Consider the following 20650-nt stretch of genomic DNA (forward strand, 5'->3'; position numbering starts at 1 on the left):
AACAGCGCCACCTATGGCCAGAAAGGTCTTTCCAGGTTGCTGAAAAAAAAAGGTAACAAATTTAATTGTTGGCATAATAAGAAATGATCAACAGGGCTTTTTAAAATACGATGCTCAGAGAGCATAACTAAAAGTGTAGCTAGCACATACTGAAATCTGCTTCAAGGAAGGGAACAGTGTTCAGTATTTAATCCGAAAGCTTTAACACCCCTACATATAAACAGAAGACACAGCCTCAAAGAAACTAATCTTAGAACAGGAAGAAAACTCGAGCATCTGGCCCACTCTCTTCATTCTACAGGTAGTGAGGTTGAGACCCAGAGAATTTGTTCTTCTAGCAATCAGTGGCAAAGCTTTCTCCTAGTCCTTGGATTTTGCAGTATACCAAAAGCCACCTTAATCTATACCAACCCTATAATCATAAAAGTCACGTCTGGCCGGGCGCAGTGGCTCACGCCTGTAATCCCAGCACTTTGGGAGGCCGAGGTGGGCGGATCATGAAGTCAGGAGATTGAGACCATCCTGGCTAACATGGTGAAACCCCGTCTCTACTAAAAATACAAAAAATTAGCCAGGCGTGGTGGCAGGTGCCTGTAGTCCCAGCTACTCGGGAGGCTAAGGCAGGAGAATGGCATGAACCTGGGAGGCAGAGGTTGCAGTGAGCCAAGATCGCGCCTCTGCACTGCAGCCTGGGCAATGAGCGAGACTCCATCTCAAAAAAAAAAAAAAAAAAAATCATGTCTCTATATTTCAATCAGTAAATAGCCTAAGTGCCTTACAAAAAAATACTTCCCAAAGGACTGCCAACTATTAATCATACAATTTTGTTGAAATACAAACACATTTATTTATATATTAAAACAGCATAATTGGCCAAGCACAGTGGCTCACACCTGTAATCCCAGCACTTTGGGAGGCCGAAGCGGGTGGATCACTTGAGTCAGGAGTTGGAGACTAGCCTGACCAACATGGCGAAACCTTGTCTCTACAAAAATTAGCTGGGCATGGTGGCACACACTTGTAATCCTGTTACTCAGGAGGCTGAGACACAAGAATCACTTGAACCCGGGAGGCAGAGGTTATAGTCAGCCGAGATCATGCTGCTGCACTTCAGCCTGGGCAACAGAGCAAGACTCTGTCTCAAAAAAAACCACACAGGCCAGGAGCGGTGGCTCACACCTGTAATCCCAACACTTTGGGAGGCCGAGGCAGGCAGATCACTTGAGATCTGGAGTTCAAGACCAGCCTGGCCAACATGGTGAAACCGCATCTCTACTGAAAATACAAAAATTTGCCGGGTGTGGTGACGGACACCTGTAATCCCAGCTACTCAGGAGGCTGAGGCAGGAGAACCACTGAAACCCGAGAAGCAGAAGTTGCAGTGAGCCAAGATTGAGCCACTGCATTCCAGCCTGGGTGACAGAGTGAGACTCTGTCTCAAAAAAAAAAAACCACACACATAATCTATTCAACAATGTCCCCTTGTAGTCAATCTATAAAGGAAAAGTGACTGATGTCAAATCAACGTTTTCACTTTTCTCATCTATTACAGATACAGGAAAAAAATCAAAATTTTCTCAATCACAAAAAAGATAAGCCTGAGGCAGAAGAATAGGATCTAGAGGCAAAGAACCTAAGGTTGTTTCACGCAGACTTACTACAACTAAATTGAGAGGAAAACCCTAACTTTCCATGACTAAGTAACAAAAGGACCAGAGGCTGCTCCCTTTGACCTTTTCTGCATGACAGATGGGAAATTGGCTGTCCGCAACCAATCAGACTGATTGCGGGTGGAGTCTTAGTTTGCATAGAAGTATAACTTTGTCTACTTTTCATGTGCATAGAAGCATAACTTTGTAACTTCACCTTAGCCTCAGATTGGTTGCTTTTTGCAACCAATCAGATGTTTGCACAGGAGTGTGACCTTTGTTAACTTCAGCCTCTGAGTGGCTGCTTTCTGCAACCAATCAGACTAACTGCAGGCTACCACTTCATTTACAAGAGGTGAGCGTGAAGTGGCCAACGGGAAACTTCTAGTGGGTATTTAGACCCAAGAAGATTCTGTATCCGTGCCCTTGAGCCCGCTGCTCGGCCCACTCCCACACTGTGGAGTGTACTTTCGTTTTCAATAAATCCCTGCTTTCATTATTTTGTTGCTTCCTTCTTTGTGACCTATGCAACATGACGACTGAATCCTGAGCCATTAAAGGCAGGTTCATTCATCAAGGACCAAAACGTTCATGTTCATTCAGCATTCGTGGGTCTGCTCCACCCAAGAAGTTTTCTCACTCTTCATTGGTTCTACCAAGCATAAGCAAATCAAACAATTCATTGAGAGAACGTCATCAGCCAATAAAATAAGAAACTGCTCCCAGGCCCTGAATCAGCTATTAAAATTGACCTCTGGGACTAGCTTCTCCTAATACATAAAATTATAAAAAAGACTTAGACACAGAACCTCAAGTCTGTTCTACCAGGAAATTTTACACAACTATTCCAGAAATCAACCAATCATTCTAACCCATTAGTGGTATTCAATAAGATCGAAAGTATTCAATAAAATCAGAACAAAATGTCTCATACAAGATTTCTGGGCAGGGCACGGTGACTCACACCTGTAATCCCAGTACTTTGGGAGGCCGAGGCGGGTGGATCACGAGGTCAAGCATTTGAGACCAGCCTAGCCAATATAGTGAACCCCATCTCTATTAAAAATACAAAAAATTAGCCGGGTGTGGTGGCAGGCGCCTGTAATCCCAACTACTCAGGAAGCTGAGGGAGGAGAATCGCTTGAACCTGGGAGGCAGAGGTTGCAGTGAGCCGAGATCGCGCCACTGCACTCCAGCCCAGGCAACAGTGCGAGACTCTGCCTCAAAAAAAAAAAAAAAAAAAAAAATTACTGACTCAATAGATTTTACAGTTTATTTAAATATTAGTCCTAACACAAAGGAAAAAGTAACAAATGAGTCTGCTTTATTTAAAGACCGCAAGTGAGCAGAGGCCAGAAAAAGGGCAAAGCTCACCTGGCCGGTGTCTGTTGGCTGCTTCAGCAGGAAGTGTGCTGCCCTGGAACCTCCGAGCTCCACTCTTCCCACCAGTTCCACCAGGATAGTGATAGATGACAGAAGCTGAACACAATCCTTCCAGGGCAGCTGGGCATTAAGAAAACAAAAAACAAAAACCAGCATCATTAGTCAAGTCAGTGACCCTTCATTAGCTCAAACTGCAGTAACTAAGAATGATTTAAACACGTGGATTATTTGGAAATGCCAATTTTTCTCCCAAAACAAAGATCAAACCTAAAGATCACTAGTTTTTTGCAAATGGGAACTTGCCACCTGTCTTTCCCATGCCCATGTCCAGGCAGGCAACACAGAACACTCTCACCACACTCAAGATTTCCCTGCAGGGCTGAGCGCACACGTGAAACAGGCCAGCCTCTGCGTTCATCCATTCATGTGGCCAGCATTCCTGCACAGACTGTGTGGCAGACTGCACCAGGTTCTGGAGCTACAGAGATGTATAACAGAAAGTGCCCTGGATTGAAAATATTTCACAGTAATAGCACCAAAGCAAGACCAGAATGCCTTTCCAGACCACGCACCCCATAGGCATCTGCTCCTTCTGCGGCTATAGATGTCCCTCTTCCTCAAAAACAGCCGTATCAACTCGCTACACAGCCCGTTCTTCTCTCATGACGTGACAACCTAATAATCTCCAGCTATGACACATGCCTTAGAAGGTATGTCGCAGTATTCATCTCTATCATTTTTATCCATTAATTCAGTGGTCCTTAAACTTTTGGTCTAAAAACTCCTTGATGCTCTTAAAAATGACTTAGGATCACAAAGAGCTTTTTTTGTGATGTGGGTTACACCTGTAGATATTTACCATATTGGAAAATAAAACTGAGAAAAGGATTTAAGTATTTATGTATTAATTCCTTTTAAAATAGGCCAGGCGCAGTGGCTCATGCCAGTAATCCCAGCACTTTGGGAGGCCAAGGTGGGTGGATCACTTGAGGTCAGGAGTTCAAGACCAGCCTGGCCAACATGGTGAAAGCCTGACTCTACTAAAAATACAAAAATTGGCCAGGCATGATAGCACACACCTGTAGCCCCAGCTACTCAGGAGGCTCAGGCAAGAGAATCGCTTGAACCTGGGAAATGGAAGTTTCAGTGAGCTGAAATCACGTCATTGCACTCCAGCCTGGGCGACAGAGCGAGACTCTGTCTCAAAAAAATAAAAATAAAAAATCAAATAATAAGCTTGTCGTGTGTTAACAGTTTTATGAAAGATAATTGTTTTCCAAAAGAAAAATAAAATACTGGAGGAATGGCATTATTTGACATGTTCACACATTTCTTTAATGTCAGAGTTAATACAAGTCAGCTGGATCTTCTATCGGCTTCTACATTCAGTCTGCTGTGATGTCAGGCATAAGTAGCTTGTGGACAACTCCACTGTCCACTTCTGAGAGGCTGAGCATGGAAGAGGCCCACGGCACACAGCACCGTCCTTCTCTGTGTGCCCTTTAGGAGCTCTCCTGATCCAGTCCAGCGCCGCATGGGGAAGGCATATGGGCAGTACCAGTCTTTCTGGAGAAGCACCACTGCACATGCCCTAGTCTCAGAGCCCACTGGGAGACGCACAGATTCTCTAATTGATACAATAAGGAGTACTTAGGGAGACAACACTCTTTCAAGAAAACCAAGTAAAACTATGTGTTTCTCAGCCTGCTTAATCCTTTATCTGATTCTCTTTTCTTTTCCATCCCTAATTCTTACTCTCTCTTTCCCCACTTTTATTTCTCTAGCCTCTTTAAAAAACTAAATTTAAGTCCATTTTAAGTTTTATTTTTGTTTTTTCTTAAGAGATAAAGTCTCACTCTTGCTCAGGATGGAGTGCAGTGGTGCAATCATGGCTCACTGCAGCCTTGGCCTCCTGAGCCCAAGCGATCCTCCTGCCTCAGCCTCACAAGTAGCCGGGACTACAGGCACAGACCACCAAGCCCAGCTAATGTTTTTTATTTTTTTATTTTTATTTTTTATTTTATTATTATTATTTTTTTTTTTGGTAGAAGTGAGGTCTCCCTATGTTGCTCAGGCTGGTCTACACCCAGTTAATGTTTTTTAATTTTGTTTTGTAGAAATGAGGTGAAGTAAGGTTTTTTTGTTTTTTATTTTTTGTAGAAGTGTTGGGATTACAGGCATGAGCCACCGTGCCTGGCCATTTGAAGTATTTCTTATATTTGGCTGGGCACAGTGGCTTATGCCTGTAATCCCAGCACTCTGGGAGGCCAAGGCAGGCAGATCAGCTGAGGTCGAGTTCAAGAGCAGCCCGGCCAACATGGCAAAACCCCATCTCTACTAAAAATACAAAAATTAGCAGGGCGTGGTAGTGCACACCTGTAAGTCCCAGCTACTCGGAAGGCTGAGGCAGGAGAATCGCTTGAATCCAGGAGGCGGAGATTGCAGTGAGCCAAGATGATGCCACTACACTCCAGCCTGGGCAACAGAGCGAGACTCTGTCCCCAAGAAGGAAAGAATTTGTTATATTTCATATGTTCTACAGCACCTCGTTAAACTTCTGTTACAGAACTCACCTCATTACTTCATTCCGACTTGTATTATCATAAGTGGCTGACAGGCGTCCTTGCTAAACTGTCAACTTCAACGAAAGAACCCTGTTTTAGTCCTTACTCACACATTGTTCACTTAACAAGCATTTAGGGAGCATCTGCAACATGTCAGGCAATGGACACAGCCAGTCCATCCTCCCAGGACCACCTCCAGGAGGCGCAGTCCCCAAAGGGAAGACCACACACAGACATCCAATTCCAGCACAAAGTGTCAGCAACATCTCAGGCAGAGCACCCGCTCTGCCGACTGCTGCAGGGGATCAGAGATGGCTGTGCTTTGAAATAGGATTTCTTCTTGCCTTTCTTTTAATTTTTAAGATTGACATAGAGTTCACATACCATATAATTCACCCACTTAAAGTGTGCACGTCAGCAGTTTTTAGTATATTCACAACTGTGCAACCATCACCACTAACACTCTGGAACATTTTCATCACCCCAGAAAGAAACCTTATGCCCGTTAACAGCCACTTCCCCTGCAGCCAAGTAAGCCAACTGAGTTCCTTTCCTCATGGGGGCCCAGTGTGCAATGGCTGCACACAGCAGCTTCCTTGGTAGTGTACGCAGCCTGTTGGTTGTATGGGTTGCTCTAAGGGACCTTGGAGACAGGCCTTTCCGATGGATGTTCATGTTTCTGACCTTGCACTACCCCAATGTAGGCTCCAAACAGGCATGCGAGGTGCCTTTGGAAAGCCCCAGGGCACTGTGGCCAGGGTTCATATTGGCCAAGTTATCATGTCCATCCGCACCAAGCTGCAGAACAAGGAGCATGTGATTGAGGCCCTGCGCAGGGCCAAGTTCAAGTTTCCTGGCCGCCAGAAAATCCACATCTCAAAGAAGTGGGGCTTCACCAAGTTCAATGCTGATGAATTTGAAGACATGGTGGCTGAGAAGCGGCTCATCCCAGATGGCTGTGGGGTCAAGTACATCCCCAATCGTGGCCCTCTGGACAAGCGGCGGGCCCTGCACTCATGAGGGCTTCCAATGTGCTGCCCCCCTCTTAATACTCACCAATAAATTCTACTTCCTGTCCAAAAAAAAAAAAAAAACAAACAGTCACTTCCCATTCCCCCTCCTCCCAGCCCCTAGAACCAGTTGTCTACTTTCTGCTTCTATAGATTTGCCTATTCTAGCCACTTCATATAAATAGAATCACACAATCTGCGGCCTTTTTCATGCCTGGCTTCTCTCACTTAGCACAAAGTTGTCAAGGTTCATCCGTGCTGCAGTGGTATCACAATTTCGCTCCTTTTCATGGCTGAATAATATTCCGCTGTATGCCCATAACACATTTCGTTTATCCATTCATCATGTGACACATGGAGGAGGTTTTGAGGGATGAGTGTAAGAGGTAAAGATCATGGGGAACGGCATCCAAAGCAGAGGGCAAGGTATACTAAGAACAGAGGAAAAGGGAAAGCGTGGGCAGGGCCTCCTTCAGATGACGCATGGCAGGGCGGGAGGACGGCAGCAGATACAGCAGGGAAGCATCCTAGGCCACTGCTCGTGGCAACCGGCACAGGCTGGCTGCTTTTCCTCCCTCATCCCTTCTTTTTGGGGACTTTCTTTTGCCGTTTCCTCTCATTTCTTTTTTTATTTTATTTTATTTATTTTTGAGATGGAGTCTCGCTCTGTTGCCAGGCTGGAGTGCAGTGGCGCAACCTCTGCTCACTGCAACCTCTGCCTTCTGGTTCAAGAAATTCTGCTGCCTCCGCCTCCCGAGTAGCTGGGACTATAGGCGCATGCCACCACGCCCACCTAATTTGTGTATTTTTAGTAGAGACGTGGTTACACCATGTTGGCCAGGATGGTCTCAATCTCTTGACATCATGTTCGGCCCACCGCAGCCTCCCAAAGTGCTAGGATTACAGGCGTGAGCCACCACGCCCAGCCTCTCATTTTAAATAACAGTTGAAACAATTACATATCAGATCATCTTCATCAGCTCATCTTACCTCCAAGCCACAGAAAGTCATTCACAGAACGCAGCAGCTCCACCGACATGTGGTAATGCACCAGGGAGTCCTGCAGCATCCCTGCCTGCAGGCACAGGTCCCCCACGTGCTTCCGCATGCGGCCTTGGCACCGCTTCTTGTAATGTCTAGAAAATAAATGACAATGTATCTTTATTACTATACAACTCCCACCCAGAAAGCACTCTGACTAAGCACTATTCAATTCTCTCACTACTAAAAATGCTAAGAAGGCAACTGTAGGCTCTGTAATTTTAAGTCAGCAATAATCATTGCCAGTTATGCGAGCTGGAGTGGTCTTGATTTCAAAAATGTACTGCCAAGCAATTTTTTTAAAGGTGATAGGTACGTAAGGACTTCTACCATGTCTTTCACGTAGGCAATGTTAGAATTGGATTTTTCTTTTTAGATTTTCCAGTTGTAACATTAGCATAAGGAAGTTTATGTTTCAGCTTTTTAAAAAAATCAATTTATCTTCCACTTCTTAACATCAAACCTATTATTATTTTATAAAGAGAGCTATGCTGAGTCTTGTTAGCCAACCATTTGGCTTCAGCAAACAAGATGTTCATCCTTGCTATTTCAGGGCAAGCTTTAGGAAAGCTTTCAGAGGGCAGGGCCTGGGGTGCTCACTAATAGCTCTTTAAATATTGGCAAGGATATGCCATTAAATAATGCAAAGGCTTCTGAGTCCCTATGAACTCAGAAACCAAAGCAACTGTACCAAAATATTCCTTTTATCATTTTTAAATACTTCTAATCTTTAAATGTTATCTTTCTTAAGATAGATGATTTTTTTTTAAAGAAAAACTGCAGCTGGATTAAACTTTCCCTCATCAAGAAAGCAAACTTATCAAGAATAAAACTCCTCTGGAAATCCAGAAGATGTGACGTTTCTAAGTAAATGAATGTTATTGACACATCTCAATACAATGTTAAATCCTATCATGTCTAACTCTAACAAGTTCAACAAACTCTTTGTTGCTCTGGAATTTAGCGTTTCCAATCTGAATAAGTTTTAAACAAAGATCACAACGTAAGGCAGATGCGGAAAGAAGAAGAAACGCCAGCCTTCGTTTGTCTCCTTCTTGGCCACAATGCAGTGTCAGGATGGCCCCTGCTAACAGACCCTCCCCATAAGAAAATGCAGCATCTGGCAGGGTGCAGTGGGTCATGCCTGTAATCCCAGCACTTTGGGAGGCCGAGGTGGGTGGATCACAAGGTCAGGAGATAGAGACCATCCTAGCTAACACGATGAAACCCCATCTCTACTAAAAATACAAAAAATTAGCCAGGCGTGGTGGCACATGCCTGTAGTCCCAGCTACTCAGGAGGCTGAGGCAGGAGAATCACTTGAACCCGGGAGGCGGAGGTTGCAGTGAGCCGAGATCATGCCACTGCACTCCAGCCTGGGGGACAGGGTGAGACTCTCAAAAAAAAAAAAAAAAGAAAAGAAAAAAAAGCATCTGAGCTGCTCCTCCCATCCCAATAGCAGTCACCTCAGCAGCCTCCACCTCGTCTCTGACTCCTCACTCTGCACCCCCTTTCCTTCATTGCTTCTATACACACACAGCCAGAGTGTCCTTCCCAAAGCACAAATCAGTCTGTGTCCCTCCCCCACTGCAAACTTTTCACAGGATGCTCAATTCAGTCGTAGGGAGAAGCATGCGGTCCATAGCCAGCCCCTCCTACAGCTCTGGCCTCCCGTCCTACGGCTGTGGCTTTGCACTCCACAGGCAACCTTGCTGCAACGCTGAAGTCCCCCGACCTCAGGCTCTATCTGCCTCACAACTTCCACTCTCTTTTAGGCTCATCTCAATGACTAGTTTCTCAAGGGAGCCTTCCCTGACTCCAACCTCTGCACTTTGTGTTAAGTGTCCTTGATGTGTTTCTAGAATATTGTTCCTTTTTTTTTTTTTTTTTTTTTTTTTGGAGACAAGGTCTTGTTCTGCTGCCCAGGCTGGAGCCCAGTGGCACAATCACAGCTCACTGCAACCTCCAACTCCTGGGCTCAAGAGATCCTCCCACCTCAGCCTCCCCAGTAACTGGGACCACAGGTGTGCACCACGACATCTGGCTAATTTTTTTTTATTTTTTGTAGAGATAGGGTCTCCTTATGTTGCTCAAGCTGGTCTTGAACTCCTGGGCTCAAGTGATCCTCTTGCCTCAGCCTCCCAAAGAGCTGGGATTACAGCTCTTTGCCCAGCCAGCTCTTACTCTCAAAGGTAGACAGTGTTTTGCTCACTTCCTCGGTATGTTATCCTGTTCCAAATGGGGAAAAAAAATTCGGTATCCAAATGGACATTTTACTCCACCAGTAACATAACTGTCAACTCTTAATACATGAATAAGTTTACAAATACTACTGTATATTAGTTTAGTATATTTTAAATTAGACTTTAAAGCAACAACAAAACTTTACTCCTAACCAATTAGAAAAAGATTCACTTTAAAGCATCCTAAAGAAGTAAATTAGGTCAGGCATGGTGGCTAATACCTGTAATACCACCACTTTGGGAGGCCAAGGCAGGAGGATCACTTAAGGCTAGGACTTCGAGACAGCTGGGCAACAGAGCAAGACCATGTCTCTCCAAGGCTCAGGTGATCCTCCCACCTTAGCCTCCCAAGTAACTGGGACTACAGGCACACAACCCCTTGCTCAACTAATATTTATATTTTTTGTAGAGACAGGGTCTCACCATGTTGCCCAGGCTGGTCTGGAGCTCCTGGGCCCAAGCAATCTACCTGCCTTGGCCTCCCAAAGTGCTAGATTTATAGGAGTCAGCCACTGTGCCCAGCCTACAAAAAAATTTTTTTTAATTAGCTGGGCATGGTGGCTCGCACCTGTAGTCCCAGCTACTCAGGAGGTAGAGGCAGGAAGATCACTGGAGCCCTGGAATTCGAGACTGCAGTGAGCCATGATTTTGCCACTGCTCTCTAATCTGGGCAACAGACCAAGATCCTGTCCCTTAAAAAAAGAAAGGAGTAAATTATTACATCTTCACATGAACTTTACAAAAGTGTACACCTACTGTAGCAAAATATAACCCACAAAATTTTCAAAAATATTTTTCTAGTAGCAGCTTCCAAATACATAACTTGTTTTTAAAAGTGCAAACATTATGATAAACAATTTGTTTTGAAAACATAGGACTTTTACAAAAAGTCATATAAATACTCTTCTAGTTTTTCATATGAAGGCCATGATACAATAAAACCATACAAATATTTTAAATTGTATAAAAACAAAATGAGGCCGGGCGCGGTGGCTCACGCCTGTAATCCCAGCACTTTGGGAGGCCAAGGTGGGCGGATCACAAGGTGAGGAAATTGAGACCATCCTGGCTAACACGGCGAAACCCCGTGTCTACTGAAAATACAAAAAATTAGCCAGGCGTGGTGGCTGGCGCCTGTAGTCCCAGCTACTCGGGAGGCTGAGGCAGGAGAATGGTGTGAACCTGAGAGGCGGAGCTTGCAGTGAGCGGAGATCGCACCACTGCACTCCAGCCTGGTCGACAGAGAGAGACTCTGTCAAAAAAAAAAAAAAAAAAAAAGAATAAAATGCTTAATATTTTGGTGATTTTGGTACTATTTATATGGCTTATGGAAAACAAGAGCTTGGTATTCTAGTCCAAAAAAACAATTTATCTGCAAAGAAATTTCTATATTCAAATCCAAAGAAAAGCTAAAGCTGCTCAACAACAACAGTTTGCAATTAAAATCCAAGAGAACCTGGATAGAGAGAATCTCTTTTGCAGGGTCAGGGATGGTATTACACAGTTTAAGAAGTCTTTGGGCCTGGCAAGGTGGCTAATGCCTGTAATCCCAGCACTATGGGAGGCTGAGGCAGGCGGATCACGAGGTTAAGAGATCGAGACCATCCTGGCCAACACGGTGAAACCCCCATCTCTACTAAAAATACAAGAATTAGCTGGGCATGGTGGCACATGCCTGTAGTCCCAGCTACTCAGGAGGCTGAGGCAGGAGAATCGCTTGAACCCAGGAGGCGGAGGTTGCAGTGAGCTGAGATGGCACCACTGCACTCTGGCCTGGCAACGGAGCAAGACTCCATCTCAAAAAAAAAAAAAAAAAAGCCAGGCACAGTGGCTCACGCCTGTAATCCCAGCACTTTGGGAGGCCAAGGCGGGCAGATCACGAAGACAGGAGATCGAGACCATCCTGGCTCACATGGTGACACCCCGTCTCTACTAAAAAATACAAAAAACTGGCAGGGCGCGGTGGCTCACGCCTGTAATCCCAGCACTTTGGGAGGCCGAGGCGGGCAGATCATGAGGTCAGGAGATCGAGACCATCCTGGCCAACATGATGAAACTCTGTCTCTACTAAAAATACAAAAAATTAGCCGGGCGTGGTGGCGGGCACCTGTAGTCCCAGCTACTCGGGAGGCTGAGGCAGAAGAACGGTGTGAACCTGGGAGGCAGAGCTTGCAGTGAGTGGAGATCACGCCACTGCACTCCAGCCTGGGTGACAGAGCAAGACTCCGTCTCAAAAAAAAAAAAAAAAAAAAAAAAATTAGCCAGGCGTGGTGGTGGGCGCCTGTAGTCTCAGCTATCAGGAGGCTGAGGCAGGAGAATGGTGTGAACCTGGGAGGGGGAGCGTGCAGTGGGCCAAGATCGCGCCACTGCACTCCAGCGTGGGCGACAGAGCAAGACTCCGTCTCAAAAAAAAAAGAAGTCTTTGTATACTTAAATAATGGCTACAGCCCATAATTTTGCACTACAATATTTTGGGATGGGGAGCTTTTTGACTACGTGCCTGATGTAAATACAATAAGTATACTAAAAGGTGCCCACGTGGTAGAGCTAAAGCACCAAAGCAGACAAACTTAAGATGCCAGAGCAGCTGGGCGCAGTGGCTCACACCTGAAATCTCAGCACTTTGGGAAGCTGAGGCAGGCAGATCATTTGAAGCCAGGAGTTCGAGAGCAGCCTGTCCGACATAGCAAAACCCTGTCTCTACTAAAAATACTAAAATTAGGCCCGGCACGGTGGCTCACGCCTGTAATCCCAGCATTTTGGGAGGCTGAGGCAGGCGGATCACCTGAGGTCAGGAGTTTGAGACCAGCCTGGCCAGCATGGTGAAACCCCATCTCTACTAAAAACACAAAATTAGCCAGGCGTGGTGGCACGCTCTTATAATCCCAGCTACTCAGGAGCCTGAGGCAGGAAAATTGCTTGAATCTGGGAGGCGGAGGTTGCAGTGAGCAGAGATCACGCCACTGCACTCCAGCCTGGGCGACAAGAGCGAGACTCCATCTTAAAAATAAAATAAAATAAAATAAAATTAGCAGAGTGTGGTGGCGCACACCTGTAATAATCCCAGCTACTCAGAGGCTGGACGCACAAGAATGGTTTGAGCCTGGGAGGCGGAGGTTGCAGTGAACCAAGATCGCGCCACTGTACTCCAGCCTGGGCGAATGAGACATTGTCTCAAAAAAAAAAAAAAAAAAAAAAAAAGGTGCAAGAGAGCTCTAAACAGAAAGTTAAAAAAAAAAAAAAAAAGAAAAAAAAGACATGCAACGTTTTATACTCAGTTTCAGATGCTTTATGGACCATTAGCTGATACTGTATCCTGCCTAATGAAAAACTGAAAACAAATTGTGAGTGTTGATTTCTTCCATCTGAACTTTTTTATGTTAAAAGTTTGAATATTAAAACATCACTCTATACAAAGAAAGAGCAAGAAGCCAGCTACGTGGCTCACACCTGTAATCCCTGCATGGATTACACAGCATGCCTGTAATTCCAGGCAGATTGCTTGAGCTCAGGAATTCGAGACCAGCCTGGGCAACATGGTTAAACCCCATCTTTACAAAAACATACAAAAAATTTAACCAGATGTGGTGGTGCATGCCTGTAGTCCCAGCTACTCGGGAGGCTGAGGTGGGAGGATCACTTGAACCCAGGAGGCAGAGTTTGCAATGAGCCAAGATCACGCCACTGCACTCCAGCCTGGGCAACAAGCCAGACCCCATCACAAAAAAAAAAAAAAAAAGAGAGAGAACTGAAAAGTTTTCATTAAAAGTTCAGAAGTGTCTACATTTTGTTTTGCATATGTGCATTATTTGCAACCATGTCCATGTAAAAGCAAAATGAAAAATCTATCTCCCTGGGATGTAAAACACTTTGACGCTACCTAACTATCAAGGAAGTCTGAGCTTTGTGAAATAAATCTGCAGCACTTAAGAGAAGTTCTTTTGACAAGTTTTCTGAAAGGCTCTGAAACTGATTTACTTTAGTCTTCCAAGTATAAGAGGAAGGTAACATAATTAGTAGAGAGAACACGCATTTATTTAAAGTCTGAAGAACCTGAGTTTCAGTCCTGCTGCTTCATTACTAGCTGGGTGACGCTGGACTCATTATTTAACCCCTCTGAGAATGCTTCCTCCCAGCAAATTAGGCCTGTCACAGTCTGCCTCAGGTGGCATCAGTGCAACATAAATGAAATAGGTAGGTGGGTGGCTAACTGGTGTCTGACGTATAGTCACATCCGTTTCTCCCTTCTCCCCTTTTAAACTTGTATTACTCCCGTAGTCAGATTTAAGCCTCTGATGATAGGCTGTCTTATTTGTCCTCATATCCACTCAGCATAGTGCCTTACACTTAGAAGTGTCAAAAAAGAACTGCTTCCAGCCGGGCATAGTGGCTCACTCCTGTAATCCTAGCACTTTGGGAGGCCAAGGCAGGTGGATTGTCTCGGCTCAGGAGTTCAAGACCAGCCTGGGCAACATGGCAAAACCCCATCTCTACTAAACAAAATATAAAGATTAGCCGGGCATGGTGGCATACACCTATGGTCCCAGCTACTCAGGAGGCTGAGGCAAGAGAATTGCTTGAACCCAGGAGGCAGAGGTTGCAGTGAGCTGAGAACATGCCACTGCCCTCCAGCCTGAGCAACAGAGTGAGACTCCGTCTCAAAAAAAAAAGAACTGCTTCCTCGATAGTAACTAGCAATGTTCATAAGAGGGTTTTGTTTTTTGTTTTTTATCTTTTGTTAAAAAGAGCTATTCTAGAACTATTCAACAGTCCCTCCCCCAATTCCCCAGCACCTCTCTCCTCAAGATGCCCTTCCTGATCTGCCCTTCTGGGTCCATAGGAAAGAGTCTGTTCAGCTGGAACTCCATCCTGCTGCCAGCACAGAGGAGGTGAAGGGCAAATCTGGCCACATCATTCCCTTCAGATTTCTTTAGTAGCTCCCCCACCCCCAGCACCTTTAGAAGAAGTGGCAGCTGCACCTAAAACCCCTAACTCCATGGAATAATATAGAAAACCCCAACCAGGAGTGGTGGCTCACGACTGTAATCTCAACACTTCGGGAGGCTGACCTGAGGTCAGGCGTTCAAGACCAGCCTAGCCAACATGGTGAGACCCCCAGCTCTACTAAAAATACAAAATTAGTGGGGCATGGTTGCAGATGCCTGTAATCCTAGCTACTCAGGAGGCAAGGCTGGAGAATCACTTGAACCAGGGAGGCGGAGGTTGCAGTGAGCTGATATGGTACCACTGCATTCCAACCTGGGCAACAAGAGTGAAACTCCAATCTCAGGAAAAAAAAAAAAACAGGATCTAGGCTGTCCTCCAGTCTCTTGGTCATGGCAAGCACCCAGGGGTCAGCCTAGGGCCTTCCTCCTGCCTCCATCTGCATTCTCCCTCACTCAGCTCATCCACATTCGGGGTTTTCAACACAGGCTACATACTGCCAACAACCATGTGTCTCGTGAGTCCACCTCCTGCACCTGAGCTCCAGACTCCCATCCGATTGCCTCTTTAATCTCTCTGTTTGAATGCCCAACAGACATCTCAAAAACACTTCCCCCATGGCCTCCCAGTTTTCCTCATGGTAAGAAACAGCCCACCGGGTACCCTGTTGTTCCAGTCACACTCTCAGACAGATTTCTCCTGTCTGTCCATCATCTTTTCCCCATCTCTGTCTCTAAAGTATATCATAGCTTGGTGCCCCGGCACCTAGCACAGCACACGGCAAGCTTCCCGTAAATGTGTGCTGAGTCACCTCTGGAGGGCACCTGCTAATGAGGGAGGTCTCTCCTGGCACAGGTCACTTAGGAAAGGCGCTTGTCTCTCACAGAGGAGGTGGAGAGGACAGCCCAGGACAAGGACTCAAGACTCTCCTGTGGTCTGAACTCTGAAGGGCCTGCGGTCCAGGAGAGCACCTGGGTTTTGAACTCCGAGACTCGGCTGCCAGGAGAGCAGGGGAGGAGGGAGCCCAGGCCAGATTGTCCCCATGGATCCTGGGAGCCAGCGGCAGCAGGAAAGGCCCACCGCCTAGGGTTAAACCAGCCACCCCTGGATCCCTGCCCTGCATTTTCCAAGCTGGACAGCTACGACTTCCTGTACTTAATACATTCATGTCTCTTCTGTTCTGCCACCCTAGAATGTGATGATATCTTTCAGAAAGCCCAGCCTGTCTCAACTGGGACAAAGCAAACGAAGAAAGTAAGTGTTGGTACTTGGACCAGAGCACTAAGGAAGAAACAAGGCCCCTGGGCAGTGAGGTGGTGGCAGCAGGTCACAGAGCGAGAACCTTTCCCTGAGGGGGATGAAACCACAGGAGACTAGGCCAGCCAAAGAGTGTCCTGTAGGGCTGCCCTTGGTGTTGGAGACTCTAGATCAGTAATGCAAACAAATGATGTGCCACCAGTGAGGGACATTAGCGTCAACAAATGCAGACACTGGCTTGGTGCAGTGGCTCATGCCTGTAATCCCAGTACTTTGGGAGGCCAAGGCAGGCGGATTACTTGAGGTCAGGAGTTCGAGACCAGCCTGGCCAACATAGTGAAACCCTGTCTGTACTAAAAATACAAAAAACTAGCCTGGTGTGGTGGCACGTGCCTGCAATCCCAGCTACTTGAGAGGCTGAAGCAGGAGAATCGCTTCAACCCAGGAGGCGGAGTTTGCAGTGAGCCAAGATCACGCCACTGCACTCCAGCCTGGGCGAGAGAGTAAGACTCTGTCTCAAAAAAAAAAAAAAAAAGCAGACACAGTTATGTCTGTGTCTTACCTACATGAGGTTAAATGGAAAGTCTAGAGCAGGTAAGAGCCTGTACAATAGCTACGGGTGAACTGCCTGTCTGGTTCTGAATGCTCATTGGCAGAAGCAAAAAGGAAACAGTGGTCACTTATATAGGGCCTTGTGTCTACAAGATCCAAGTGAACTAGAAGGCCGTATTTCCCTGACACTTAAACAAATTGCCCTTGAGCCCTCATAAGGGGTGCAAAAGACTGGTGTGGGTTTTTTTGTTTTTTATTTTGAGATGGAGTTTCGCTCTTGTTGCCCGGGCTAGAGTGCGATGACTTGCACTTGGCTCACTGCAACTTTGCCTCCCAGATTCAAGTAATTCTCCTGCCTCAGCCTCTCAAGTAAGCTGGGACTACAGGCACATGCCACCACGCCCGGCTAACTTTTTTATTTTTGGTAGAGACAGGGTTTCACCATGTTGACCTCAGGTGATCCACCCGCCTCAGCCTTCCAAAGTGCTGAGATTACAGATGTGAACCACCGCGCCCAGCCTGGTGTGGGTTTTAGAATGGCCTGTGTCTCCTTTATGGTGGAAAGTCGCTGAGGTGAAGGAAATGGGAAACGGCATGCTCAAGGCAGAAGCAAAAGAAAAGACAGCCGCACCCTCCCGCAGCTCCCCTGGCCGCCAGCACACTCCAGCGCCAGCATTCCTTGCCTTCATGCACGGCCCACAGCCACAGCCGGGAATCACAGGCCAGAAACGTTCGCTCAGAAGCCCAGGATCAAGCACGGCGCTGCAGCCTGGGACTTTCGCAGTTAAGCTATCCCAGGAAAACCCCCTAAAGCCGCCAGAATCAATTAGCAATTCACTTCCTCAAAACAAACAGACGAAAGAATAAAGGCTCGTGTGTCACTAAATGCTACAGACTGAACACGATCCCCCAGAGCAAGTATTTTAGCAAACACCAAACGCCAATGGGTTACGTGCTAAAAAAAAGCTAAAATTAAAAAACATATTTAAAAAAATGAAAAGACTATCCAGTTAACATATAGATTTAGACAGCAGTGTTTGTTTTTTAAAGCAGTGAAGGCTATGAGAAGGCAGCACATAGGGAAATCTAGCTATTTTTAATGCAACATGTTTACAGCCTACCTTTTCAGACCCAATAACACACTCACAGGGCAGTATGACAGAAAAAAAGAAAAAGAAAAAGAAAAGAAAGAGGAACAAGCAAAAATTAGAAACATATAAGAGCAGAAATAATTTTGATAACTACAACACTACATGGACAAAAATGGGCCACGGGTTTTCATGAGGGGCACATGTGAGCTTTTAAGTAAATTACACCTACACCTCGTGTACCGGGGAACTCCAGGACCTGAAGGTAGAATGACCTGTCAGGGGGCCTATCAGTATGGTCAACGTGTCAAACTAAAACTGGCCTTACATCTGGACATTTCCTGTTGAGCTACAAAATACTATCCCATTTCAGGTTGGACACTCTCTCACTCCTACCAAGAGTTGCAGGGGAGAGCAAGGCTTTGTTCCTGCACCAAATCATTCCTTCAAAAATTAGAGAACCGGCCGGGCACTGTGGCTCACACCTGTAATCCCAGCACTTTGGGAGGCCGAGGCAGGCGGATCACTTGAGGTCAGGAGTTCAAGACCAGCCTGGCCAACATGGTGAAACCCCGTCTCTACTAAAAATACAAAAATTAGCCGAGTGTGGTGGCACACGCCTGTAATCCCAGCTACTCAGGAGGCTGAGGCACGAAGAATTGCTTGAGCCCAGGAGATGGAGGTTGCAGTGAGCCGAGACCGCGCCACCACACTCCAGCCTGGACGACACAGCAAGACACCATCTCAAAAAAAAAAAAAAAAAAAAATTAGAAAACCATGGAGAAACAAAAGCAACAACAGGTTACCATTATGAGAGGAGGATGTATCTGATTTGAGTTCACCAGTGTCATTATCTCACTGAAGTTCAAATGCTAACTGATGTCTAATTGCGGTTGTCCCACTACAGTGAGCAAGCAGCTTTATTTGCCACTGTATTTTCAGTGCCTGGAGCCATGCCTGGCATATGAAGGCTCTCAACAAACGCTTGTCAGTCATTATCCACTATGTGTGACGCACTGCATCACAGCACACTCCCATTCCTCCTGCAGAGTTGTGAGCACAGATTTCAAAAGGCAAAAAAGACCTGGCATTTGAAGGTGGATCTGCAACCTCACAGCCAAGAAGTGGATGACTGAAAAACGTCACTGATGCCCATGTGGCAAAGGAGGAAGGCATGAGTCAAGGGGTCAGAGCGGGATTCTTGACCCATGCCGCCTGTGAGCTTCAACCCCTCACCCCTTCTCTGTAAAGCAGGGGCAGGCCACTCCCTGCCGACCTCGCAGGTGGCTGCCAAGCTGTGCACACCATACAGCAACACCTTATCAGGGATGACTCCCGTGGTGCCTGCTGGCTGGACAGCAGTGTGCGCTATTCAAGAGGCACAGGAGGCGCAGCAGAAGGCAACGAGGTGAGGTAGAAAGGCCCTGGGCCTCAGAGACAGCCCTGGTGCTTATATCAGCGCTGCTGCTCAGTGGCTGCCCGGGTCTCTAAACCTTGCTGCCTCAGCCCCACATCAGCCAGCAGAGCAACCCCGTGTAGATCACAGGGCTGGTATGAGGATTAAACACAGAGCAGGTCTACAGCATGCCTTTCCCTTTCCTTAAGCCAAATATGCACATTTGGGTGAAGAAACGAAAATTCCTTCCTTCCAGACCCCGCAAAGCACCACAGGCAGGTGTGACTGAGGCTATTCTATGCTTCCAACTCTGAGGGCTGGACTTAGACAACTGTGTCTCAATTCTGTGATCATTTCTCCTTATACTTACCAACAACCAGAAAGACACCATGTGGCCTTAGATAAATTTCAGAAACATACTGAGCACCTACTTTGCAGCAGGCACTATGGTGGCGTGCACCTTACGTCACTGAATCCTCACCTGTGGCTCATCAGCCAATCCTACACAGGAGGAGGGAGAGCCCTGTCCAAGCCAGGAGGCCAGTGACTGACACAGTGACACATCACTTTCCCTGGCAAATGGGGACGCCCTCTTGGCAAATAGCTGCTGCCTAGGCTTGCATCTCATCCAGCTCTGCAGAACAGCCACCATGGCAAGACACAGCAGCGAGCAGAGAGTGGAAGGAAGTGGCAAGGAAGAGCTCATCTGCAATTCTGATTTGAAATAAAGTTTTTGACTTCATAACAGGCAAGATGGGAAGCTGACCTTTTCCTGCTCTATCCAACACTCCTTGTACACAGACAGAATAGACATACTTTTCATTTGTATAAGGTAGCTGTTTAGGAGCTCCCAGGTGGTATTTCTGGCATCCTGATATCCACGCTTGGCTGCTCTGTAAGTGTGGCCATCAGGAGAGAAAAAGTAGCCACATACGCAGGGTGCACAGCCTGGCAATCAGGAGACGTGGGCTCTATTTCTAGCTCAGCTAGGACCTAACCCTTACCTCTCCAGATTCACCCTCTCATCTGTGAACCAAAGGGATGAGACTGAATAAAAGTGTTCAAACTGTGCTCTAGCACAGTGCTGTCCAACAGAAATAAAATGCAAGTCACGTAAGTACATTTCGGTTTCTAGTTGCCACATTTTTAAAAGTAAGAATGAAACAGTTGATACTGATTTTTAAAATATAGTTTATTTAACCTAAGATATGTAAAATACTATCATTTCAACATGTAATCTATATAAAACATATTAGCAAGAAAGTTGGCCAGGCATGGAGGCTCACACCTGTAATCCCAGCACTTTGGGAGGCCAAGGCAGGCAGATCACTTGAGGCCAGGAGTTCAAGACCAGCCTGGCCAACGTGGCAAGATCCTATCTCTATTAAAGATACAAAACTTAGCCAGGCATGGTGGCACGTGCCTGTAGTCCCAGCTACTTGGGAGGCTGAGGCATGAGAATCACTTGAACCTGGGAGGTGCAGGTTGCACTGAGCCAAGATCGCACCACTGCACTCCAGCCT

At 46.3% G+C, this 20650-nt stretch overlaps 2 protein-coding genes and 1 non-coding gene across 10 annotated transcripts in view; 2 read left to right on the forward strand and 1 right to left on the reverse strand.

Annotated features, from left to right (window-relative positions):
- The window catches only part of TRAPPC9 (trafficking protein particle complex subunit 9), a 733440-nt gene that overhangs the window by 705377 nt on the left and 7413 nt on the right, over positions 1–20650 (reverse strand). For all 8 annotated transcript variants that reach the window (XM_054499826.2, XM_054499824.2, XM_063669112.1 and 5 more), the window contains 2 exons: positions 7597–7742; positions 3024–3152 (listed from right to left, as the gene is read on the reverse strand). In XM_054499826.2, the coding sequence (XP_054355801.2) occupies positions 3024–3152; positions 7597–7742 (275 nt within the window). The remainder of the gene's footprint in view (positions 1–3023; positions 3153–7596; positions 7743–20650) is intronic.
- Positions 6118–6252, forward strand: LOC129043299 (small nucleolar RNA SNORA70). Its single transcript, XR_008504391.1, has one exon. It is a non-coding gene; the product is annotated as a small nucleolar RNA SNORA70 (small nucleolar RNA).
- Positions 6139–6694, forward strand: LOC129043154 (large ribosomal subunit protein uL16-like). Its single transcript, XM_054499829.2, has one exon. The coding sequence runs from the start codon at positions 6221–6223 to the stop codon at positions 6614–6616; it is 396 nt and encodes a 131-aa protein (XP_054355804.1). The 5' UTR covers positions 6139–6220; the 3' UTR covers positions 6617–6694.

Source organism: Pongo pygmaeus, chromosome 7 (genome assembly GCF_028885625.2).
Source record: "Pongo pygmaeus isolate AG05252 chromosome 7, NHGRI_mPonPyg2-v2.0_pri, whole genome shotgun sequence".
In the NCBI taxonomy this organism is placed as follows: Eukaryota; Metazoa; Chordata; class Mammalia; order Primates; family Hominidae; genus Pongo; species Pongo pygmaeus.

Coding starts and splice junctions, on each gene's coding strand:
- LOC129043154 (XM_054499829.2), top strand. CDS start 6,221: ATGGGTTGCTCTAAGGGACCTTGGAGACAGGCCTTTCCGATGGATGTT.